At 37.6% G+C, this 26,595-nt stretch overlaps 2 protein-coding genes across 2 annotated transcripts; one reads left to right on the top strand and one right to left on the bottom strand.

The window, feature by feature from the left end:
• Positions 1-821: 821 nt before the first annotated feature.
• LOC132555450 (uncharacterized) lies at positions 822-8,621 on the bottom strand. Its single transcript, XM_060219800.1, has 6 exons — positions 8,560-8,621; positions 8,095-8,140; positions 3,576-3,695; positions 2,618-2,768; positions 1,734-1,970; positions 822-1,552 (listed from the first exon to the last, which is right to left on the bottom strand). The coding sequence occupies exons 1-6, from the start codon at positions 8,619-8,621 to the stop codon at positions 822-824; spliced, it is 1,347 nt and encodes a 448-aa protein (XP_060075783.1).
• Positions 8,622-9,734: 1,113 nt separating this feature from the next.
• On the top strand, positions 9,735-21,367 carry LOC132555453 (tetraspanin-33-like). The gene is made up of 7 exons (XM_060219803.1): positions 9,735-9,854; positions 18,052-18,243; positions 18,915-19,103; positions 19,500-19,634; positions 20,004-20,051; positions 20,267-20,383; positions 21,235-21,367. The coding sequence occupies exons 1-7, from the start codon at positions 9,735-9,737 to the stop codon at positions 21,313-21,315; spliced, it is 882 nt and encodes a 293-aa protein (XP_060075786.1). The 3' UTR covers positions 21,316-21,367.
• The last annotated feature ends 5,228 nt before the right edge of the window (positions 21,368-26,595 follow it).

The following is a 26,595-nucleotide window of genomic DNA, read 5'->3' as shown; positions in this document are numbered from 1 at the left end:
TGGACATCTGACGCATTAAAACATGTTCATCGGCACGATTGCTAATGTAATAAGCGTTTGGTAAATGTTTCCTTTTGAGGCCATGGGCCAGCGGATAAGACGAGACGAGACGGCTATTCCGCCACAAATTGGACCCATCCAATAGCGGTCTGTTTAAAATCGTAACCATGGCAGCCTAAGAAGGTAACTTGGGTACTTAATGATAAAGCGCCCCCTACTTCAACGCTGGTTTTGTCCAAACACAATATGCTAACTGTCGACATCAAAGGTTGCTGAATTAGGCGAATTAAGAACAACATGTTCTGGCTGAAATATTTATACAAAGATGTCTATTTTAGCAATATTCGGCACCACATGATCTCATCCCCCATTCCTCCCTTCCATCGTACCCAAAAACTACTTTATCGATGTTCTAAGAAATCAGGTAAATCAACTACTCACTGAAAAGGAAACAAATAGTTTCCTTATCCACACAGGGCAGTGAACAGTGATCACTGTGCAGTGAGCAAGCTAATACACCGCCGTTTCTATCGATACATTCGCTCAGTGTATATCAGAAATCAGGAATGAGAAAATATATGACGGTATAAAAAAAGTATATAATGTGCGACGAACAGTAGCCGTAGTGATGAAACAGCGGTATCTATAGGTTAACCACATGTGCATGTTGTACATGTTTGTTTGAAACATCGAACCATATGAGTTAACTCGTCGATATAACTTCCACGTATCCTACGGTTCTCTCAAATCACTTCATCACACCAAAAATAAGAAAGGACGAATTTGCAACAACATAAACCGTTCAGTTGATGTATGAAATTTTATCTCAGTTTTACTAAGGCCATGGCAGCTCCTAGGCCCAAAACAGATATTCCAACGAACGGCAATTTGTCAATGACTTTGTCTTTCACTGTTTTCTGGTGTGACAAGGAATTAATATTAAGCCCGTGTGCGCCGTTGGATTTATTGTTCTTGTTGTTTCCACTTGCGCAACAATCCCCAAATGTCTCTGTGGGATCAAGACCGTCCCCACTTTGTCGTCTTCTCCGTGGTACTGATTGCGGTATGTTGTCTACATTACCCACTCTGTCATAAGACATCGAACATTCAGAGGGCAGTTTGACGTTGTCTGGTCCTTGCCGTATTGGCGGCAAAACAACCTCGTTTGATTGTCCAGTCTGTTTATCATGGCCATTGGTCAAAGTGTTTGACTGACTTGTAGTTATGCAGCAGTCACGTTTTCTATTAGTTCGCAACATGCATTCTTTCGCATGAATGACTGTATCCTTTTTGTTGAACATACTTTCTGTAGACAAGAGCGCAACAGGTCCGTGGAAATCACACTCGAGCCTTGCCTTCATCTGGGCCAAGCTGTAGCCAGTCACTTTTTGTACTCGTTCCAAAAGGTCAAACCTTTCGAGTTCATGTAAAGCGATAAGAAGATTGTGGAGAGTAGCGTCCTCCCGTTGACTCCAGTCCTCCAGCAGTTTCTTTGTGCATGATGTTTCGTTGCCATTACATTTCAAGCGGGTTACCTCCTCAATAGTATAATCTGTAACACAAAACGTGCAGATTACATGGTTATTTCATCAAACAGAAACAAATAATTTGAAGAAATGAAATATGAGTTTCTATAAGCGTTTGAAGGTATTTATTCAATTTGAAGGTTACATCAATGAAACGAATATAAAGATGTCTGTGGCGTAAAGTAAATATCATGAGCCAAATCTTACTAAATTTTGCAGCCATGGCCTCCCAGTTATTGTCAACATCCTGGCTGTCCATTATTTTCAATATGGACGACACATGGGCCGGTAGGTCCTTATATCTAGTTTCGCCGCTGTAGACCTTAAGCCGGGCAGCCGACAACTTTCGGTGAGGACTGTCGGGGGGTAACTTCCTGTGATTACTAACTGCCGAAAACTTCGACTGAATATCTGTGACTGGCGGTCTGATGACTTCGTCCATTTCTGGATTTTGTGAAAGCGAATGGTTAATTGGTAAGTAGAACACGAGTACGAGTAACATAAAATACTTCAAACACACAGCAAGATTAATGACGGCCACCAAGATCAAACATATGGACTCGGGTTTGATTTGGTTTCATGTTGTATAACGTCCTGTCAACAGTTAAAAACCCATTACGTGATATGGATCTTACTCAATTACATTTACATTGTATATATTTCTCCCATTAGATGTATGCGTGTCTTGATCATTTTAAATCACAAGACAATAATCTGACGTCATTTTGGAGTCGTGTTGGTCTTGGTGACGTCAATGATTTGTGCATCGCCTCAAATAACACACATTATGGCTTTGCTTAAATCACTTATAATGATTTACAGCGAGCTGTTCCAGTTAAAAAACAAATAGGGGAAAAATCAGGGAAACATTCAAAGGCAATATCTGAAAATTAGATATAATTACTGAACAGTTATCAGGTTATGTTTATTGTCAATGTGGACACAGATCAAGTGACAAATACAACATGCGTGACAAATACAACATGAGTGACAGATACTGATTCCATGCTATTTATCACAAAAATTACATTCGTATCGACGCTAAATACAATCTGACGCCCTATCTCAGTGGCAAACTGACAACAACCTACCTTGCAGTGTGTCCGCAAGGTAGTGTTGGTTGGTTTGGCGTAGTGCGTCCAAGAGCTGTGGCCACCAATTATCCATTCGTATCAAATGATCATACATTTTCATAGCGGCCTGACTCTTGTTGTATTGTCGCTGTCTGTTTTCTATTTCTTCCTGTAAAACCACATCATATGTCTCACCTTAATGTTTATCTCATCTCACTAGAATATCTTACATGTATATACAAATTTGATTGGTCAAACTGAATGATTGTTCATTATTTTATAAAACATGACCGTCCGCGAGGACCAATATGATCGTACACGGCGACTAATGAGATCATACAAGTGATATGATTGCACGAGGCGACTAATGAGATCATACAAGTGATATGATTGCACGAGGCGACAAATGAGATCATACACGTGATCTGATCGCACGAGGCGACTAATGAGATCATACACGTGATCTGATCGCACGAGGCGACTAATGAGATCACAAGAGGCGATTGATTTTATGAACTGATGTGAGTGATGCGATCAAACTAATATGATCGGTAAATAGAGATTACATAGTCGGTGTCTCAGTCACTGTCGAACAACATATTTGTGACAGGTCCATTCCGACGGTGACAGCACCAGTTGCAGGATAAATGTGAGTCTGAGGTGAGTAATCGGATTGTGTAAAGTGCCTAATGCGATTTGAAAAGTGACTAGAAAATACAAAATAAATAATATGAACGCGAAAGTGACTAATGTGACCGTAAAAGACTACTAATGCAATCGTACAAGGCGACCACTATGATCTTGCAAGCTTACTTATGTAATCGCACAAGGCGACTATCATGATCTTGCGAGCTTACTTATGTAATCGTGCAAAGCGACCAATATGGTTTTGCGAGCTTAATAATGTAATCGTACATGGATGTCTCGTGTGAAACGACGGGTGAAATTTGTAACAAAACGTGTGAGGTGATCTTACCTTACTTGACTGAGTCAGACAATTAAGATAAGGCAAGAGTTCGATGGGGTCAACTTTCTTGGTAAACTCTGGTAGGTTTTTTTCAAACATTCGGATCCTCGTGTTGTCTAAAAACGCCATCTTTAAGAAAGGAAATAAATGGTAAGTTTATAACAGTATGTAATGTAATCTGTCACACATATTTGCCAAATATAAGCATTAACAAAATATATGTTCACTACACAATATCAGTAAAATACTTATCAAAATTCCTCAATGGTTGTAGAAATGAAATTCGTTTACCACCCGGAAAGCAGAATTAGACGGTTGGAATGACCAAAAATTGGTACACGATGCAATATAGAAATGGCCACGTTTAAAGAGATCTATTGCTGTAGCATATATAATGGGAACAAATGTGATTATTCGAAAATAAGTCATCTTCTTAATATTTCCCAGACTTAACAGTTGGTGAGAGTTACGCGAAATAAACAAAATCTGAATATGTAACAATATATAAGATATACGTATAACTTCAATGATACAATAAAATAACAGTATTTCATAGGAGTTATCTCCCTTCCTTCCGCTTAACTACAAAACAAGTTTACGATCAAGTAATAAATAAGATCTGGATAAAGAAATGTCCAGATATATAGATAAATGAATAAAAAGATAAATGAATAAATGAAAAAAAAAGATAAATAAATAAATAGATAAATAAATAAATCCATGTGACGATAAAGCGAATATAATAATTATCGCCCGAACATTAACATTTGTCGTAAGCTTGACGATATCGATCATCACTCATAACATTTACCAAAAAATGACAGCCTTGTGGTAATATAAGAACATAGAACATGAAGGTTATACAAATTTTACTTGGCTGCATGAAAACTATCTCAATCTATATGGTTAAAAGAGGTCGGGAGATAAAATTGAAATGAGGTACATTAAGGTAGGTTGACAACGGGTTTTGAGATAATGTAAAGAGTTGTGATGGGGGAAAAGAGGGTGGAAAGTGGGGTGGATAGGTAATGCAAAGAGTTGTGATGGGGGAAAAGAGGGTGGAAAGTGGGGTGGATAGGTAATGTAAAGAGCTGTGATGGGAAGATAATTATGGAAAGTGGGGTGGGTAGGTAATGTAAAGGGCTGTGGTGAGAAGGTAATGGTGGGAAATGGGGTGGGTTGGTAATATAAAGAGCTGTGGAGGTGAGGGGAGGTTGGAAAGTGGGGTGGTGAGGTAATGTATGGAGCTGAGTTGGGGAAATGAGGATGGAAAGTGGGGTGGGTAGGTTATGTAAAGGGCTGTGATGGGAAGATAATCGTTGAAAGTGGGGTGGGTAGGTAATGCAAAGAGCTGTGGAGGTGAGGGGAGGTTGGAAAGTGGGGTGGGGAGATGAAAGTGAAAATATTGGTGGTGAGGTAATTTAAGTAGCTGTGGTGGGGAAATGAGGATGGAAAATGGGATGGGGAGGTAATGTATGGAGCTGAGATGGAAAAATGATGGTTGGAAAGTGGGGTGGGGAGGTAATGTATGGAGCTGAGATGGAGAAATGCTGGTTGGAAAGTGGGGTGGGGAGGTAATGTATGGAGCTGAGATGGAAAAATGAGGGTTGAAAGTGGGGTGGTAATGTATGGAGCTTAGGTTGGGAAATGAGGGTGGAAAGTGGGGTGGTAAGGTATTGTATGGAGCAGCTGAGGTAGGGGAATGAGGGTGGAAAATGGGGTGGTAAGGTAATGTATGATGCAGCTGAGGTGGGAAAATGAGGGTGGAAAGTTGGGTTGGGAGGTAATGTATGGGGCTGAGATTGAGAAATGAGGGTGGAAAGTAGGGTAGAGAAGATAATGTATGGAGCTGAGATCGGGAAATGAGGGTGGAAAGTGGGGTGGTAAGGTAATGTATGGAGCTGAGGTGGGGAAACGAGGGTGGAAAATGGGGTGGTAAGGTAATGTATAATGCAGCTGAGGAGGGGAAATGAGGGTGGAAAGTTTGGTTGGGAGGTAATGTATGGGGCTGCGATTGAGAAATGAGGGTGGAAAATGGGATGGGTAGGTAATATATGATGCAGCTGAGGTAGGGAAATGAGGGTGGAAAGTTTGGTTGGGAGGTAATGTATGGGGCTGAGATTGAGAAATGAGGGTGGAAAGTAGGGTAGAGAAGATAATGTATGGAGCTGAGATCGGGAAATGAGGGTGGAAAGTGGGGTGGTAAGGTAATGTATGGAGCTGAGGTGGGGAAATGAGGGTGGAAAATGGGGTGGTAAGGTAATGTATAATGCAGCTGAGGAGGGGAAATGAGGGTGGAAAGTTTGGTTGGGAGGTAATGTATGGGGCTGCGATTGAGAAATGAGGGTGGAAAATGGGATGGGTAGGTAATATATGATGCAGCTGAGGTGGGGAAATGAGGGTGGAAAGTTTGGTTGGGAGGTAATGTATGGGGCTGCGATTGAGAAATGAGGGTGGAAAGTGGGATGGGTAGGTAATGTATGATGCAGCTGAGGTGGGGAAATGAGGGTGGGAAGTTGGGTTGGGAAGTAATGTATGGAGCTGAGAAGGAGAAATAAGGGTGGAAAATGGGATGGGTAGGTAATGTATGGAGCAGCTGAGGTGGGGAAATGAGGGTGGAAAGTGGGGTAGAGAAGGTAATGTATGGAGCTGAGATCGGGAAATGAGGGTGGAAAGTTGGGTTGGGAGGTCATGTATGGGGCTGAGGTGGGGAAATGAGGGTGGAAAGTGGGGTGGTGAGGTAATGTATGGAGCTGAGGTGGGGAAATGAGGGTGGAAAATGGGGTGGGTAGGTAATGTAAAGGGCTGTGGTGGGAAAGTAATGGTGGAAAATGGGGTGGGTTGGTAATGTAAAGAGCTGTGGAGGTGAGGGGAGGTTGGAAAGTGGGGTGGTGAGGTAATGTATGGAGCTGAGTTGGGGAAATGAGGATGGAAAGTGGGGTGGGTAGGTTATGTAAAGAGCTGTGATGGGAAGATAATGGTTGAAAGTTGGGTGGGTATGCAATGTAAAGAGCTGTGGAGGTGAGGGGATGTTGGAAAGTAGGGTGGGGAGATGAGAGTGAAAATATTAGTGGTGAGGTAATTTAAGTAGCTGTGGTGGGGAAATGAGGATGGAAAGTGGGATGGGGAAGTAATGTATGGAGCAGCTGAGGTGGGGAGATGAGGGTGGAAAGTCGGGTGGGTTGGTAATATAAAGAGCTGTGGAGGTGAGGGGAGGTTTGAAAGTGGGGTGGGGAGGTAATGTATGGAGCTGAGATCGGGAAATGAGGGTGGAAAGTGGGGTGGTGAGGTAATGTATGGGGCTGAGGTGGGGAAATGAGGCTGGAAAGTTTGGTTGGGAGGTAATGTATGGGGCTGCGATTGAGAAATGAGGGTGGAAAGTGGGATGGGTAGGTAACGTATGATGCAGCTGAGGTGGGGAAATGAGGGTTGAAAGTTTGGTTGGGAGGTAATGTATGGAGCTGAGATGGAGAAATAAGGGTGGAAAGTGGGATGGGTAGGTAATGTATGGAGCAGCTGAGGTGGGAAAATGAGGCTGAAAAGTGGAGTGGTAAGGTAATGTATGGAGCAGCTGAGGTGGGGAGATGAGGGTGGAAAACGGGGTGGGGAGGTAATGTATGGAGCTGGGGTTGGGAAATGAGGGTGGAAAGTGGGATGGGGAGGTAATGTGAGGACCTGAGGTGGGGAGATGATGGTGGAAAACGGAGTGGGGAGGTAATTATGGAGCTGGGGTTGGGAAATGAGGGTGGAAAGTGGGGTGGTGAGGTAATGTATGGAGCTGAGGTGGGGAAATGAGGGTGGAAAGATACGTGTAGGGGCACAAGTTAGAAGGTGGGGATGGAAAGTGGTAGTGAGGAGGTTATGTAAGGATCTCAGGTGGGGAAATGACGGTGGGGAATAGAGTATGGGGGATCATGTAGAGATGAGTAATGAGGATTGAAAGTGGGATGAGGAGGTAATGCTAGGAGCTGTGGCTATGAGATGAGGATGGGAAAAGGGCTGGGGAGGCAATGTAAGGAGCTGAGGTGGGGAGTAGGAGTAGGGAGGTACATGTAGGGACAGAGGTGGGAATGTTAGGGTGGAAAGTGGTGGTAAGGAGGTAATTTCATGAGCCGAGAATGGGAAATGAGGATGGGCAGTGGGATGGAGAGGTAAAAGTAGGGAGGTACATGTAGGGAGTCGATGTAAGAAGATGAGGCGAAAAGGTAATAGAGAAAGGAAGGAAGGTAGAGGCTTTAATTTGACGTTAGGGTATGAGGTTCTACCCCTCATTTCCATCTGTATATTACTAAACAGATGAAGATGAGGGGTAGAACCTCAGACCCTAACGTCAAATTAATGTTTATTATCCTGCTGGTATAAGGACGCTGAATTCACATGCAAAAACGATATAACAACAAATGTGTGCGAATAAATCATAATCATGGCAATGGTTTTTGGAAAAATGTCAAATCATATAGGTAGAAATGTATAGCCCTAGCTAGGTATATACTGGAGTACATCGATATAAATATGTACACATACATACCTTCTCACTTGATAACCAAGTGCAGCTAGTTTCCGATCTGTACTGACTGTTCGTTTACATGCTGTAATCAATTCACTTACCTATGTGTATGTGTTTTGTGATAAGATACCACGGACAACACAAAAAGGGGATTCCCCTAAAAATGACTGAAAACTGGAGATTTCCTTGGCTATTTATAAATTACATTCATTAGATAGTTACACGTAATCTTTACCAGTCCTATTTTATATGTTATGAGATCAGAGACATATATAACACATATATACGTCTCTGATGAGATTTACACTACATGTGGTTAAACTTTTTGTGATGATACATATCTTAACCAACCCCCCCCCCCCCCCCCCGGGTCAGAAACATTTTAATTTTGTCTACAGCATCAAGACTTTCGTGAACCGATTAAACTAAAGAGGTATGTTCCGTCAGCTGAGTGACAGAAACTGTATACATTTAAGACCTAAGTACTGGCCACACCGACCCGCTTGTGTTGTGGGCCAAGCGAACCGTTGTACGATAACGTGAGTCATACCCCAAAAACGAAAGTAAACATGATGACGAGTCACGTGTATCATGTCAACAAATATCCATACATCAGAATAAAAAATGAGGGGAAGTAGATCTACAATTGAAGATTCTGGAAATTCAGATCACTGTTAAATAAAGACAATTTTACAACGAACATCAAATAGTTATAAGGTACCGCTTTACGTAGTCTGTATATTGTGAGAAGAAAACCTACTTACGACAACTTTTCCCACAAGAAGAACCTGCTACATTATTATCTATATACTACAGCCCGACCGAGAGTGACATGTCATGATAGTTTCGTTCATCATTAGATCGATTACAGACGAGTAGGTATTGATATGGAGAGCACATGTAGACAAACCTCATCACAACATGCCATACCATAGAATGAATTAAATAATCCGATTTCAATAGAGGTAAAATTCAATCCGACCTGTAAGTATGGTTGAAACTGGTGAATGGTTAGACACACACGGATGTGCTTGTATCCAGCTCCCACAGATTTGTGATTTAAATTTAATAGTATAATTCGGAATTTTACAAAACCAATTGTTTGATTTTTTCATTCGAATTTCATTTTTCTATTACTTGAAATAAAATCAAACCCGAAAAAATCTCACTCCGAACCATCGACAGCTGAGTCAGTACCTTGCTAATTACACGTAGCTTATCTAATTAGTGTCGTGTTGAAAGAGGGGTCCCCTTGACTTTGTCTGCAGCAAAAATGGAATACAGTGTAAATGATAAAGATATGTGATGTGTAAATTATTTTTTGTACGGTGTAAATGAAGAAAGACATTTATCTTGATCACGTGGCAATTTAGTGCACGATTTTTTATTAATATCTCACCAGTACAGTTCGCCGATCTCTCATGGCCTGACATTTCGATAAAACAATGAAATTGAATTAATGATGCTTTATATACATCGTGATACCTGAATACGTCTTTGTTCGCGGAATTAATTAACACGCTATAGCATAAATATATTATATCTTTATAGTAGTCCTTAACTCGTATACTTAGCAATGCCAGTAATTACACCTGTGCGGATCTTACCTGTACATCACACAGGTAAGTCCCTAGAGGCTGGAGCCGTGACAGAAAAACAACATGGAGGATGGAGGACAGGAGTCTGAAACCAGACCTAGACGAAGGGACAGCTACCTAGACAGGTCAGAGGTCAACAACTGTGTCAAGTATATTCTCTTCTTCACAAACTTAATTCTTTTTGTAAGTATACATTATTCTAAGCCAGTAAACTTTCTCTCTATTACCAATCAAATGAACACTGGTTTGCCTGGGCATGTGCCAATCAGTTTCCCCTTGTTTCCATATATAACATTGTCGTCGTTCCGGAACTCACGCAGTGAATGTGACAACATATATGTAAAAAGGAAATGCTAATATCGCAGTAAACACATGCACGGTTTAAAAGTCTACTGGTCACGTACATTGTCCGGTACTAATTCCACGTGTTGTAGACTTTGTGTGGGTGAGTAGCAGTATACGCGATGTGTTGTATAGCTTTCATAGTAGAAATAACGTTGTAGTGTTAAATAGTATCATTTATGAAAATGATTAAAATCTGCGCTCAAAAAGGTGAAAAAATCTAGAATTCTCAAATATATTCTTGACGTTTAGACGTATCCGTCGATTATCTATAGATACACGTTTAGCTGGCTGATCAGAATGATATCGCCGTTAAAACATACCATGGACGTTAATCATCTAAGTAAGGACAGATGTTATTGGACAACCTTCATAAATAACGGCCGTGTCATATTATTGTTACTGTCCATATGACATGGTAAACGTGATTACACGTGATACGCTATGGTAAGGACAATAGATTTATTGTAAGTGTGTCTCTGATGTGTTACTATGTAATTACCAATATCAACGTACATGTATATGTTCTTATGCATTAAGGCATAGAAGACACATGTTAACGTAACAGTCTATAAAGATTTCATATAAAATCCAATTCCATTTTAGTGTTACTGGCCTTTACCTCCTGACTTTCCGAATTGTGTAAGATGTTAGTTGACGAGACTAACGGCTTAAGTTTAGAAATATGCTAACTGTGAGTTCAAATATGTAGCAAATTTCAGCTCAATATTCGCACCCAATTCTGAATAAATGACCGGAAACTACTAATTTCCTGAAAAATTCTGTGAAATATAAGTTGACGGTTTCGAACTTATGCAACAACACACTGGATTTTAATTCAATATCCCTCTCAGAGGATAAATGACGATCGAGGGCAATACTGTAATAGCTGGACATAAAATCTGTAGGAATAACTTCCTTCCCATCCAATCTAGCAAGCCTCGGAAGTTCGGAATGGTGTCTTCTCACTTAGCCAACATTTTGATTTTTGGGGTATACAGGTAAGGTATTTTGGGGTCTTCCCCGAACACCAACTCTGTATATGGCAACATGTTTACATAGGAGGTCAACTGTGATGATAGTGGATCATAGGCTGTTTTAGAATTGTAGTACAGGTAACTTGCACTGGTAAATTCTGATAACTGTTCAGAAAACAGGTAAATCAGATGATTAAGTTCTGATTCTGATAACTGTTCAGAAAACTGAAAACTGTTAATAACTGTAAAATAAAGGAATCAAATATCTGTGTTAAATCTGTTTAAATCCCAGGCTATTCAATGGGAAATGTATAAAAGCCAAGTTCATTTTGGGAAATTATCATATTTCAATCTGCACTTTGAAAGATCAATATCTCAATCATTGCTTGATTTATTACTGTACTTTTGTCACAGATATATATTGTCAAATCATAACTTTTGTCATATATATATTAGTTAATCTTGTATTTTCTCTCAGTTTTTGTGTAAATTGTAATTTCTGTCAAACATTAGTTAATCTAGTATTTTCTCTCAGTTTTTGTGTAAATTGTAACTTTTGTCAAATATTAGTTAATCTTGTATTTTCTCTCAGTTTTTGTGTAAATTAGTTAATCTTGTATTTTCTCTCAGTTTTTATGTAAATTGTGTTTAATTTGAGTGATATTATTATCTTTGTTGTTTGATACAAGGACAGTATGGCTAATGCTCAGATCAACGTTAAGTTCATCACCAACAGAAGAGGCGGACAGAACCTTTCACATAATGGATTCATCTTCAGACAGATTCGAAAGAACGGCAGCAGGACATTCTGGAGATGTTCGACCTCAGGCTGCTCAGCATCACTCTCGACAATCGACAACATACCAGCTAATTTCGGAAGAAATCCACACACCCACGCCTCAGACCCAGCCAGTGTTGTAGCCAAACAGATCATGAACCAGATCACCAACAAATGCGTATAATCGGTCCAGCCTATTCCGTCCATCTTTGAGGAAGAGCTCAATCAACTCGACTGGGATGACACTTCCAAGGCCGTGGTCCAGCGACTACCAACATTCTACACAGCGAAATCGTCTCTTTACCGTGCTCACCGCAAGCAGACTCCTCCACTACCAAAGACTTTGGCCGACATCACCTTGGATGGAAGATGGACAGAAGCATCTAAAGGCGAACCATTTCTCCTCTTTGACGACGGTGAACAGAACAACAGGATGATCGCATTCGCTTCGTCGGAGAACCTGGCCGAACTTGCAGCATCTGACACCTTCTTCTGTGACGGAACTTTCTACAACTGTCCAACAATGTTTCATCAGATTTACAGCGTCCATGTACAGAATGAAGGCACCATGACACCAGTCGTATACGCATTACTTCCCAGAAAGAGCCATGCAATCTACAGCCGTTTCTTCATCCTTCTCCAGGATCACATGGCACACTTCGACATTCCATTCCGACCCACTACAGCCTTCGTCGATTTTGAGGTAGCTGCACACAATGGATAGAGGGAGATCGTACCACCTGGAACCACTTCTCAACCGAGGGACCCCGGACTACCAACCATCTGGAAGCTTGGCACGGAAAACTGAAGAAGGTACTGCATGCCCACCCCAACATCTACACCATCATCCAGACGTTTAAGGACATACAGAACATGAACGACATCAGCCGGATTCAGAGAGACGCAGGAGGCACCATTCAACCCCGGAAGAAGAAATACGCCAACATTGACAGACGCCTGGCCACCTTGAAAGACCGTTACCAGACTGGGACAATCGACCTGATGACCTATGCCGATTCAGCATCCGAGCTTCTGCATCTTGGATAGAGTGTTTTGTGTTTTCTGGACTTATGGATTACTTGATTATCACAGGTTGTAAAAGGACATAATATCTAGATAAATGGATAATGTATTGTCATACATAGTGCTAATTCAGCTTCATTTAGGGGTTTACTATTTATATTAGATAAAAATTTATTTAATGCTAAGATGTGGATAATGTTTCAACATTATATATATGTAATACAAATACAATTTAATAACAGACATCAGTGTATCATTGTGACATACTAAATTTTATTTATCAATTAAATATAATCTTATATGATAATCATTAAAATAATAAATAACAATTTTAAATACTAATAATTAATAACTATTTTGTAATACTTCATAAACTACAAAAATGTGTTACATTTATATATGTGAAACAAAAAACAAAAAAAAAAACCTATTTCCTTATTGATATGTACGTATCCTATTTACAAGGACAAGTTGACATTCTTAGTTGAAACAGGCTATAACTTTAACATCAAAGGATTCCCTTTATAAACACCCTCCTTTCAAGTTGGCAGAGTTGGTGTTCGGGGAATGAGCCGGTATTTTGCTGGCCAGGTGAGAGTAGGTGTGAAAGGTAGAACAATAGGAGATAATTACAGGTAAGGCTATAGACTGTTTCATCAAACTTCTTACTATTTAAGAATTACATGTATATTTATTTCACATTAATTGCATTTACAGTATTAACTTACTTATATACCCTATATATAAGAAACATATCTACTATTTTTCAATTATGGAATCATAGAAAAACACAAGAATATCAGAATGAACACATATAGCTACTATTTTTCAACTATTTCAATTATTTATGTATATAGACATATATAGACACATAAAGTAGCTTGATTTCAAACGTCCTTTTGAATATATCATGAATTAGAATCACCTATTAGTAATTCAATGGTAAAAGCTTATAAAAGGTGTTCCCATACAAAAGGAAATGAATTTATTCAATTCGGTACAACAATGTTTTTTTTTCACAGCAGAATTTTTCATAACTGATATTTCTTTTTTGATGAAACACATGCAGTTTATTTCACTATTTTACTGTTAATGCAGTCGATGGGAAGCAGCATTAGCATAACCAAGCACATCAATTTGTCCATTTCTGTATTGGTTCTTTAGTTGACTAAGACGAGAGTCTATGTGGCGGTATTTCCTCTTCTTTGGTCTTGGTTTACCTCCGGTCGAAAGTTGGATCATCTTTGCTTCATCGATAGTCTGAATTTTCTTCAGAAGCTGAACAACCGCAAAGATGTTCGGGTGGGCATGCTGACAGAGCTTGTTGACTTTGCTGTGCCACCCCCCAACATGATTTGTTGTCCGTGGGCCATCGTTGTCATAGTGGTTCCACGAAGCTAGTGGCCGGGCACGGTCTCTGTACACATCTCCAATAAACTCTGTCATTGCGTCTGGTCCTGACGGAAAACTTGTAGCCTGCATGAAGAAGACAGTATCCACCCTTTCCATTTTCTATGAAGTTGATGTTAACCTGTGCATTAGCCATCATTCAATATGAACGATTTGAAAATATGAAAATTAGCGCAAGACCTTTGATATGTTTTATTTGAATTTCAACCCACCCAAGCCAAGAAGAAATGGTAAAACCCATCCAAGCTTTGATGTCTTCTGTCATCACATCCATGTTTTAATTAATATAAGGTACAACAACCCTGGTATATTAGGTAAACATTTAGGTACACAATTACCATTATTTCACGAACGGACTATCAAATGATAAAACAACATTTAAGCAATCAATGTTAACAGCATCTAATTGTATGTAACAATTTTATCAATTATGTAAGTGATTAACAGAAGACACAACAACATCTAATAGGATATTATATATTTTAGAATTACTGGTAGCACGGAATAGATTTTTTTGCGTTTTCAGTTCTTAATCTGTCATTTTGAAAAAAAAAAGTATTGATTAAAACACTTGTAAATACATTTCTTATTGATATCACAATTTAAACTCTTGAGATAAAGATTTTAGAATATATTACATAATGCATGTAGATTTTAGTACGTGTATATTAAGTAATTGCCGCAAACATTTAAGACTTAAATACGATTTCCTACATAAATTGATTTAAATCTTTATTTTATAAATCATAATCAACTAGTCCTTTTTTATATTTTCTGTCAAGGAAAGTAGGAACAGACTATAGCTGAAAATCACTCAGGTGTAATTTGACATGTTGGCCATGTAGTACAGGTAAATTTCAGAATGTTGGCTAAGTGAGAATGAACCTTCGGAACATATTTCATGATGCCCTGTAGCTTATCGTCTCCTTCTCTTCCCAGTCACCATTCGCGCGTAATTCTTGGCTTCTGTCGGTTGTCAAGCTGAAACGAAGGGTAAGTTATCCTATAAGACCTCGTCGACCAAGCCCTACCTTCCACCAAGGGGACTCTCAACAAAGTATGGTCCCCTATTCTCTCTCTGTAAACCTCACTTATAGAAACATTTGTACAGTGACAGCATTGGTGTCATCCGGTTGTTACCATGAACAAAGGCAAATCATCCACAGGTTCCGAGGTCAAAAGGTCAATTGTAATGTAAATAAAAGGACAAATACATGGTTTCGTTCGGATGAAACCAATAAATTTATATATTTCCTATTTTGGTTTCTGAGAAACACCGTCAACAGACAAACTAGCCAGATTTTCTGATCTAATAGACACTTGGCGGAATGGAGAGAGGTCAACAACAGGTATAAATCCGCCAACAGATGTTATGTCCGGTAATGGGGACACAGAAAGACCACGACTATCGTAAAACAAATTATTTACAAAATAACCATTGGCCAACAAGTTAGATGACTGGTGATTGTTACAAAGAAAAGTAAAGTGACAGTGAAATAAAGGATTAACAAAATATGGATCAAGATGAGAAAAATTCCCAGTAGGAGAAACTGTCCATGAACCAGCGTCCTACCAATACCGATACCGTAATACATAAAACTCCGGCACAAAATGACGTAAGTTGGACGGGGACTTTTAGATCTGCCTAGCTGTGGTTGTGTTTTGTATTACGTGTATACAAAAATGTAGACCGTACAGGTAAACCACGAATGATAATCTTACGGGATATACCTGTTCATTACAAATAGCTGCAGCTCTGGTTTTTCTCAATTTCCGATGCCATAAACATATTTGATTTACAGATTCTGGATCATAGGTACATGTCCGGTTGTAAAATAGATATTGTAATTCATATTCTCCAATTTATATATAGACATTCTGTAACAACTTACCTGTGGAATTGTATATGCTAAACAAAAGCTACATTATCAATATCAGATACTTTTTTTGTGCACGAAAATTACGTAACACTGCTAAAACGATAGTTATATGTAAATCCAAATAAAGGTATATATAATGTAAAACTTACGTAATACATTGTTTATTTGGAACAAAAATGTTCCCTCTTAACCACGCCCACGCTAGTGTAAAAAACCAACATCAAAATACCAAACATATGGATATAATCATACTCCAACCTTAAAGTCTAAAAACAATGACAAATTATGGACAAAAGAAAAATTTAAACGGAGCTTCCTGAATAAAACCAAATGTTCCGGAAGAGTAAGCGTCTTCTGCTTCACCGACAGCACTCGCCATACAATATTTGTCGATCCATGTAGATAATGTTACGTTATCAAATGAGAACAAGATATAAACCAAACTAGCGGGCATCAGAGAATTCATTGTAAAAATACATCTTCCAGTGGTCGTGTCTCGATTTTTTGGAAATGAGTCGGATTTCCTTTAACTGCTATACTATTTCTCAATGGAAAATCTTTAGCTAAGTACTATTAATCTTAGGTAACCCTTGGAAACCGTAACAAAACATTAATCAAGAATGGCTAATCAATTTTCTTGTTTCTAACCAATCTATCCCAAGGTTTCGGGGCAAACGAATATTTACAAACTCGCGATCAGCATTGGACAGCTGGCTGATGACATTTTCTGCATAACAGGAAGTGAACTAGTATTCTAACTTACAGAATATCCTTTCAAGCATTACGGGAATAACATGGGATGCCAGGACCATAAAGGTTATCTCACTATATACACTTATATAGAATATAAGAGTATTAGTACGTACAGTTATTAAATCATTTCATCTTACAACTGGCACTGCCATTGTCGGAATACGCCTTCCGTATAGTTTTGCTGTATTCGACAGTGACATTGACACTGATCATGTATTCTCTATAAAGCAGCTCTGAATTCTGGAAGAGTAAAGAAAAGTCATCGTTTCAATTTCTCCACATTTCAACAATTGCTCCAGTGAAACTAGAGAAGTTTAATGTGTGTTTTATTTCAAGATGGCGACCATACTGGATACAAAACTGGGTTTATTTATTCATTTATTTATTTAACAGTTTGTATGTCAACTATTACAGAATTTCGGCCTTTCAGCGGCCAAGGGCATGGTGACCCAGAAACGTACATCTATATATAGGTAACTGTGTAGTCGGCATGGTGACCTAGAAACGTACATCTATATATAGGTAACTGTGTAGTCGGCATGGTAACCAAGAAACGTACACCTATATATAGGTAACTGTGTAGTCGACATGGTAACCAAGAAACCTACACCTATATATAGGTAACTGTGTAGTCGGCATGGTAACCAAGAAACGTACATCTATATATAGGTAACTGTGTAGTCGGCATGGTGACCTAGAAACGTACATCTATATATAGGTAACTGTGTAGTCGGCATGGTGACCTAGAAACGTACATCTATATATAGGTAACTGTGTAGTCGGCATGGTGACCTAGAAACGTACATCTATATATAGGTAACTGTGTAGTCGACATGGTGACCCAGAAACGTACATCTATATATAGGTAACTGTGTAGTCGACATGGTGACCTAGAAACGTACACCTATATATAGGTAACTGTGTAGTCGGCATGGTGACCTAGAAACGTACACCTATATATAGGTAACTGTGTAGTCGGCATGGTAACCAAGAAACGTACATCTATATATAGGTAACTGTGTAGTCGGCATGGTGACCTAGAAACGTACACCTATATATAGGTAACTGTGTAGTCGACATGGTAACCAAGAAACGTACACCTATATATAGGTAACTGTGTAGTCGGCATGGTAACCAAGAAACGTACATCTATATATAGGTAACTGTGTAGTTGACGTGGTTAATCAAATTTTATGCATGCCTAATCTTTGTTTCAGTTGACAGCCGGTGTATCTCTGGGAATCGGGATATGGATACAGATACTGAAGGGCAAGGTTGTCGTACATTTAGTGGACTTCTTGTTTGATCCTTCCATTATGGTCATGTGTGTGGGAGGTGCCGTCACGTGCTTGGTCTCCTTTTTTGGCTGCTTTGGCTCACTCAGGGAAAATGTCATCCTTCTCACCATAGTAAGACAGTTGAATTGGTATTCACTCTATGTTAATAACACGTTTTTCCTCATGTATATAGTTTTATTTTGCTTTGGCAAGTACAGAAAAAAATTATTCTTCTGGATTCATATCATATTATAATGCATTTCAAAAATATATTAATAGCAAGTCAATTTTATTCCACAAGTTATGTAGTTCTATAACATATCATGTAACAATTTTCTTGTTTAATTTCGTTCAAAATAGTGAGATCGTGGACTTATACCAAAGTCCGTGGCGAGATTACACATTGCAGTAGGCCGGTCACTAGGACACGTTAAGTAAATACTCGTTAACAACTCTAGGGAACGAAACAAACATATTCAAACTATAATCATTTTCAGTATCAAATGGTCTAGATAGACTTCGATATTACACCATATAAACCACACACATTTAGATCAATTGTAAATACAGTCGTCATCAAGGGTCAAGTGCTGGTGACCACTCGAGTGTAGTCTTACGCGCGCCTAACTTATATTTTCATTAGAAACTGAGCGTGAATGGTACAACTTGTGATATAAAGGAAGGAAATGAGATATAAAACGGAAACATCACACTCCGATCTTCTATTGGTTGTGGTATAAGGACTTTTCTTCTGTTTTGTTATGTTTTAACAGCTACATGTACCCATGTATCCAATGTTTCAGTATCATACCCTTGTCAGCTTACTGTTGTTGGTGGAAGTAGCTCTTGTGGTCTTCGTCTTCGTCTTCTATTTCTCACCGGAAACACTCGACAAACTCAATATCGTACCGGAAGACACATTACGGGATGCTATAGTAAAATACCGAGATGATCCGGATATGCAAGATCTCATTGACGGAATACAAGAACTGGTAGTGTGACCAATTTTATGTAATGATTATACTCGTAAATCGGAAAAAACACAACAATGTTACTTTAACACTCCAACAGAAGTGTATAGCTGTCTTAGCCTGTTCATCGTAACTGTAATTTCAATGTATTTCATTCGGAACTTTAGCTTGTTTACACGTGTTCATTTGAAACTCGGTAATTGTAACCAAAAGGTTCCGAGTTCGAAATACAGTCTAAATGAAAGTGTTGTACAATACAAATAATGCAAATCCTGTGTAGATCGTTTACCGTTGTAAAGTATCAAAGGTGAAATCACGGATTTGAATATCTCTTCAGTCCATGCTAAAATACATGTATATGTTCTTGATTACATGGAAAACCTATCCAAATCCTATCAGTTAACATGTGATTTACAGATGGACTGCTGTGGTGTGAGTAATACACCAACCGGGTACCAGGATTGGAATGAGAATATTTACTTTAACTGTTCCGTCGTTAATCCTAGCCACGAGAGGTGTTCAGTGCCGTTTTCATGCTGTATCTTAAACCCAGTATGTATGGAATGCAGTGGTGACGTATAAAGGATTGTCAGTTAACTTGCAGGACAAATATAAAGTTTACATATTTAAAATGTATGTATTGATAAATTATGGTGTAAAATATCGATGCAAAACTGGCATCCAAACATATACAATGTAACATACATTCATTTCTTTGGGTCCTACTAAAGGTACCTAGTTACTATAATTCTATGTAAAAACACTTATATACAGTACAGACTATGTTTGATACAAAATGCAAATCTGGGACAATATCAGTGTATATTGTGTCTCGTGCGTGTCACGTTAATAGTAAGCAGGTGTGTTCGTTGCTTGTTTTCCTGTCAAGTGTCATTACGTTACAAACATTTATTACTCCAGGGGGACAAGATCAACATCCTTTGTGGTAATGGTGCTCTAGAAAGGACGGTAAGTTCACACGTTCATCGCGGGATGCTATCCTTAATGTTCTTAAAATTTGCCGTTTAAAAAAACCTCAAATATTCCCAGTTTAAACTCCCTTGCATACAGTATATTTAAATCTGATATATCTATATGTATTAGTATCATGACATGTTAAGATATATATCTGATATGATATGCTTTTCCATATTTGTCTTTACGTGATTTTACGTTTGTTATAGACAGCGGAGGCCGAGACGGTGATCCACCCAGAGGGTTGTCTATACAAATTGGGAATATGGATAGAGCGGAACTCTCTGATCGTTGGGGGCAGTACACTAGGCATATTCATACCTCAGGTAAAACTAACAATGGGAAAGATGGATCTACCTAGTCATGGAATACAGACTTGTTAACAAAATACGTAATTCAACATCAAAGTTAATAAAAGGAAAACAACATATGAATCTACGAAATATTTATATGACAAATTACTAGGAAAATAAGACTGAGTATACCAGAAGTGTAAGAATCTTATATTTCATCCACGATACTGACCACGCTAGCTAGGTCAGTCTTAGTAATGTCACGTTCCCCAACTTAGAATCGAGGTAACAACTTTGAGATTCTACATTGCTCAAGAAAATGTATTTCTCAGTAGGAGAGACTTGTAATCATCAACAGTTTACCAAACAGCTGATTAGAAAGTGTCCTTGTTAATTGTGTTGTAGGTAATGAACGGGATAATGTTGCTGATACTGAATAGTCTGGTATATGCTACAGTATAAGTTCGGTAGCTTATTTTATCAGAAAATATATTAGATTGTCCAGTGTATTTTTACCGGGTTTTTCTTTTTATCAAGCAGCTCGCTTTCTTTCTACTTTGGTGAAAGAATAGGGACATTGCACGTCCTTGTATAATATACATAAGCACCTTATAGTGCTGTCGTTCTGTGCGTAGTCCCTGTTCACAAATTTTGAATCCCTGACTGAGAGATTAAATTTCATCTTGATGTTGAATAGATGCAGAAGGTAAAAAGTTCGACTGTGTAGTAGCAAAGCATTACTATTTCAGATATCAACAGGGATCGCACCCGTGTCCGAGTTATGATGTTATTTGGCTGTTTGTGATTCACCTACGCCTTCCCCTAATTCGTCTGACTAAACACTTTATGTTATAATGTTTTCATGTTTGTTTTGTTGCTTCCAGGTTATCGCAATCTGCTTTGCAAAACAATTGAAGGACCAAATAAAAGCACAGATTGCTAAATGGGTGTTTGACAGAACGTGACGTCATACCGATAGTTTGACTATATTTAAAAACATGTAATCTTCTTAATACATATATCAATGACAATGTTCTCAAAGAATTAGGACCGCCTTTTATGTGAAAAAAGTTCCATGTCGTACACGTTTTATGTGCTGTTCTGATCAACGGTTACATACAAATACATTATGTCTCTTATTTTATATGATGATTATATGTTTGTACACTGTGACGAGGTCATCATCTGCCTACCATTCTTAAACTGTTGGAAAGGACCTAAACAGAACAGAACTTTAGGGTGGTTCCATGATTCTTATTGTACATCATCATCCTGTCATGTAGAAATAAGTTTGTCCGTCCGCATTTTATGAAGTTTGATGATATTAATAAAACAAAACAAAAAAGAAAATATCTTTGTGACATTTTTTACACAAATGAAACTTGTGTGAAGTAGCACCGAATGACTAACACGAAAACTAATTTTAAACTACTAAATACTTATATACAGGATACGTATTGCTAATTCAATAGTGTGGTATTACCTGCTGATGATGGGAAGTTGTTTTCAGACCGTGTCTTCAGATGAACCTGACTGTTGCGAGGACGCAAAACAGCGAATATTTGACATATATATTCTCCATTTTGTTTTTTATTTTTCTCAGTCGCCTCTTCGAGCTAACACTTTAGCCTTACGACGAGAGTTTGATCCATTATTCGACTATACTTCCTCAAATTCTAAAATCTTTTGTGCAGTCACTTAAATGTTAATCAATTTCGGAACATTTTCTTCGGATCGGTAACATCAATAGAATAGAAGTTCTTACAACACGGAGGCTAGAAGATTTGAGAGTGACGTCTCGATGACTACACGTCACCTTCATCAGACAGATGACCGGTGTGGAGCGTGCTAGTACTGGCGTATGTGGTGTACGAAATGTACACAAAAACACATTCCGAAAATAATGTGGCGAGATTGCAAACATATTATAGACCAAAAGTAACACAAGGTAATAACGTACTGTAGTCAATTCGGCTACGTTTAGTCATATATGTGTAAGGAAACAAGCCAATATTGTACAAGTTTACAATTTGACCAATAACTTCGATATATAGGGGAAAAAACATTCACAAAAATATCATCAGAGCATGTTCAGCAGTAGAAATGTGAATATACTGTTTGTATATGTCTAGATAGTCAATATACGAAGATATCATCTGATTTGGATTTGGTTAAACAAATAAAACACATTCAGATACATTTCAACAGAACAATTGATTATTACTGTAGCAATTAAAATTTGAAGATTAACAACTGAAGAAATTGGTTAACAACAGCATTTTAAACAAATAATCTACTGTGACCATGCTTCTATCCACTTCAAATACAGGGTACAGAGAAAATATCGAATTAATTGAACTGCTTATACAAATTCATTAAAGAAACATTTTTATTGACTGAGAAATAATTGAAAAAAAACAAACAAACAAACAAACCGACAACAAAACATTAGCCGTGACTTGTACGTAATCACTTCCGTACACGTTTTTTCCTGAAAATCTAATCGAATAGGTCTAATATCGATTATTGTATGATATGGACGTCTCGTTAAATATCCCGAACGTATATGAAACATTCGTAACCCAGATAAAACGTAATCAAGAACGAATGTCTTTATTATAATCATGTCTGCATCGTACACTTGTCAGCCATATACTGTACACGTGCCTTTGAAATTGCATTGTATATTTATGTACGAACGGAATCTATCGAGTGATAAACTTATAGATAAATAAATGAAGAAAAAAACAACCGAGACATTAAGATAAACTCAAGTGATCATTGATAATCACGTACGGTTTTGGTTATAAATTTGCTGTTATGTGGAAATGTCGTTATATTTTATTATTCATTTCCTTTATTACGTATGAAATCGTTTACTTTGAAGATATAAAATGTACTTTGATCAGAAAACAATATAACTGTTTAGTATATATAAGCAACAGTCCGTCTTAATGACTCGGCGATACACGTTCATTGATGTCATGTTTACCTGTATAGCGATGGGACCTAAAATTGACACAACTAATTTCTAATTACAGTTTGTCAAATTTATATCAATTAATGGGAAATTTACTATACTTTATAGCCAAAATAATCATTTTGTTAAAAATTTGGTAAGACTGTGAAGGAGATTCATGTGTATACATCTTTCAACTAAAAAATGACACAATTAATTTTCATCTAAACATTATAAAAGTATATATTTGTAAAGAAGAAATGTTAATTTTACAAATCAGAGTAATTTTACAAATCAGAGGCATACATTTGTAATTTTTATCTACGAAACGATATATTAATATTTTTCTGAAATGCCACTATGTAATCTATAGTAAAAATATCGTTCACCTGGAGCGAGAAATCCGCGCCACGCGACTCGGTATGTCCTCAATAGCTGCATACGAGTGAAGTATTTCAAATAACATATCATAACCAGAAGAGGTAGCTATTCATTCTCCTGTTTATGAAATTGTGTTAAAACACATAAACACACTCACTCATTCACAACCACATAAACAAAAAATATTGAATTGAAATGGAGACACTGAGTAATTTCTTTAGAATTATTTACATGGATTCCTACGTATACTTCTGGTGACGAATAACACAATATACTAAATTACGCTGTATTAATCACCATTAAAAGCATTTGCATATACACATATTTTCTGAGTACAATTAGTATAATTTGCTTTTCCGTAAGAGCATTTTAATTAATGACGATCAAAATATTGGTCTTTGCGAGTAAATGGAATTACATTGAAATTAACACGTTCAGTAAGTGGTACAAGGGAGGCAACTCTAGTTAATTTAAGCATTGAAGTGACAATGATTTATTAAAGCAGACGACTGATCATGAATTGGCCTCGGCATTGTCTGTTTCCTGCTGTGAAAATGTCATATTACAAGTTTACTAGAAATGACTAATTACCGTTCTACTGGCCTACAATATGAACAAAAGAAAGGCAGGAAAAGGGTTTGTTACCTAAACAATTACCATGCCGAAATGCTTCCCCTTTCATCTTCACATTACCAGATAATGTTTTGGTCTAACGTATGGTTTGTGATTACATTCCGGAAATCGTCTGTCCAGATTTTCCTTCTACCCGAACAGCCTCATGACTCCGGGTTGTAGTGTTATGTATGAGATGGATATTGAAAATAACCAGAGTCTTATAAATAAAACTCATTTTGACAAGACGACGTCTGACACTCTCTAATTTAGAAAAGTAAAATCTACTTTGTACAACAGTCGACTTTTGAAACTTCATACACTCTGAATAAAAGAGTCCATCTCTCTACTGAGTAGTATTGGTTGCCTGAAATTACTTGTCATCATATAAAAATGAAACCAAAGATATTCACGTGTGAAAATATGGCTAATGTAGATATCGGGTATTGGAACACCGGCAAGCTAGGCTACATATATACAGGTAGACTTGTTTATGTTGCCTTAATCTGACGAAACAGGAGAGGTCTGGTCACATTTTTCATGCATGTTTATTGAAAAAATAGATGATGTATCAGGTAAGTCAAGGAAATAAATATTGTTTGTCTACTTAATAGGGCAATTTTTAGAAGAAATTGAATCATTGCTTTTTTATTTGGTGTTCACATCTCCTTATATAGCCGCAAACTACAGTGGTGATTCAGTGGTGAATCCAATATGATGTCTATCACTCATTGTTTTGTCTGTAGATAAGCATCCCTTTGATGGAGATTCGGGCTACAGATGCACTTTTAGCTTGATGCAAATATATCTCTGTGCAGCAAAATAACATGCAATGAATGTGAATTATGTAGGAAGCAAGTGAAATATTGAAAGCAGGAAATATCCTATTGCACCGTCAGAAGATGGGGATAAAAGTACCAAAAACTGCAATGACGAACTTCAATCCTCTCACTGAGAATTAAGTTGTTTTACAAAATCTTTCATTTCACCAACTCACTCTATGCATATATTTGTTGTCCATTTTTTTTTCACTGTGGACATAATCATCACACCCAGGTATATGTACATGTATAGCTGATTTGTTTACATTTGTCCTATATACAGTATATACTGTATGTGGAGTCAGATTTGACTCTTGGTACATCAGTATATAGCAAAAACAGCCTGTGTAGTCAGATTTGCCGTTGCCCCAGTATGCTAATATTACACAACTGTTATATAGGTATATGGTGCTGTCGTTGAATGTGTTAAGTGATTAAATCTAGCTTTAGGTAATTTATGTGCAAGTTTTACAATTTCCAAAATTACGGTATGAGCTATATGGTCATTGTTATTGTTAAACTTGATAATACCATTCAATTATGAAATTAAACACAGGGCTTGGGCAACGTGTGTTTTAAGAAAACTCCTGATATATACCTTCATATTTTCATTGAAGACCTATTGTCATGTTAATATTTTGAAACTTTGTTAATTACATGTGCAGAAAGTAAAGTTGTAAGAATAAATCATGATGATATTGAATTTAATTTGTTTATCAGATATTGTAACTGTAAGATTTGGAAGATCTGACAGTAAAAAACAACCTTTAGAAGCCTACTAAAAATCACATTATGATGAACTAAATGGTTATAAAGTTCAGAATGATTTCTTTTGTAGGCTGCAGCCTATCACAAAGTTTTTGAAGTCAATGCCATCACCAACATGTAAGTAGCATTTTTTTCTCTGTACAGCTTTCTATATATATTGCATTTTAAATCTGAAAAGAAAATCAGGAAGATCAGAACACAAAAGTGTACATTATAGGTAAGATAATACTTCGCCTGGAATTGATGATATTCTTAATGAATTTTTCATCAAGCATCAGGATATATTTGCTCCTGTTCTTTCAAAGCTTTTTAATGTTATTTTTGATATGGGGATTTTTCCCTCTGTCTGGTCTAGGGGTATCATTTTCCCTCTGTTCAAAAAAGGTGACCCCAATGACACAAACAATTACCGAGGAATTACTTTCGTAAGTTGTCTATCTAAATTGTTTACTTGTGTTTTAAATAATAGGCTACTAGAATGGTCTAATGAGTATAACGTCGTCTCCGACTCCCAGTTCGGGTTTAAACCTGGTTTTGGTACTAACGATGCTATTTTTGCTTTACATGGTATAATTCAGAAAATGTTGTCTAATAACCAGAAACTTTATTGCTGTTTTTTCGATTATCGTAAGGCCTTTGATAGCGTAAACAGAAACAAATTATTTTTGAAACTTTTTAATAGTGGTATTAGAGGTAAGCTATTG

This window comes from Ylistrum balloti, unplaced genomic scaffold, assembly GCF_031769215.1.
Source record: "Ylistrum balloti isolate Yb309-2 unplaced genomic scaffold, AGI_CSIRO_Ybal_v1 Utg370490, whole genome shotgun sequence".
In the NCBI taxonomy this organism is placed as follows: Eukaryota; Metazoa; Mollusca; class Bivalvia; order Pectinida; family Pectinidae; genus Ylistrum; species Ylistrum balloti.
Note: the sequence above shows the minus strand (reverse complement) of the source record. Positions and strands in the feature narration are given on the sequence as shown.

What these genes read in the sequence shown, in the direction of transcription:
- LOC132555450 (XM_060219800.1), bottom strand. Translation starts at nt 8,621, where the DNA reads ATGACTCACGTTATCGTACAACGGTTCGCTTGGCCCACAACACAAGCG. An exon ending in GTCTGACTCAGTCAAGTAAG is followed by an intron (nt 2,769 to 3,575) that starts GTAAGATCACCT and finishes GTGGTTTTACAG; the next exon opens with GAAGAAATAGAAAACAGACA. An exon ending in CCTTGCGGACACACTGCAAG is followed by an intron (nt 1,971 to 2,617) that starts GTAGGTTGTTGT and finishes CACAAAATCCAG; the next exon opens with AAATGGACGAAGTCATCAGA.
- LOC132555453 (XM_060219803.1), top strand. Translation starts at nt 9,735, where the DNA reads ATGGAGGATGGAGGACAGGAGTCTGAAACCAGACCTAGACGAAGGGAC. An exon ending in ATGGTGCTCTAGAAAGGACG is followed by an intron (nt 20,052 to 20,266) that starts GTAAGTTCACAC and finishes CGTTTGTTATAG; the next exon opens with ACAGCGGAGGCCGAGACGGT. An exon ending in TAGGCATATTCATACCTCAG is followed by an intron (nt 20,384 to 21,234) that starts GTAAAACTAACA and finishes TGTTGCTTCCAG; the next exon opens with GTTATCGCAATCTGCTTTGC.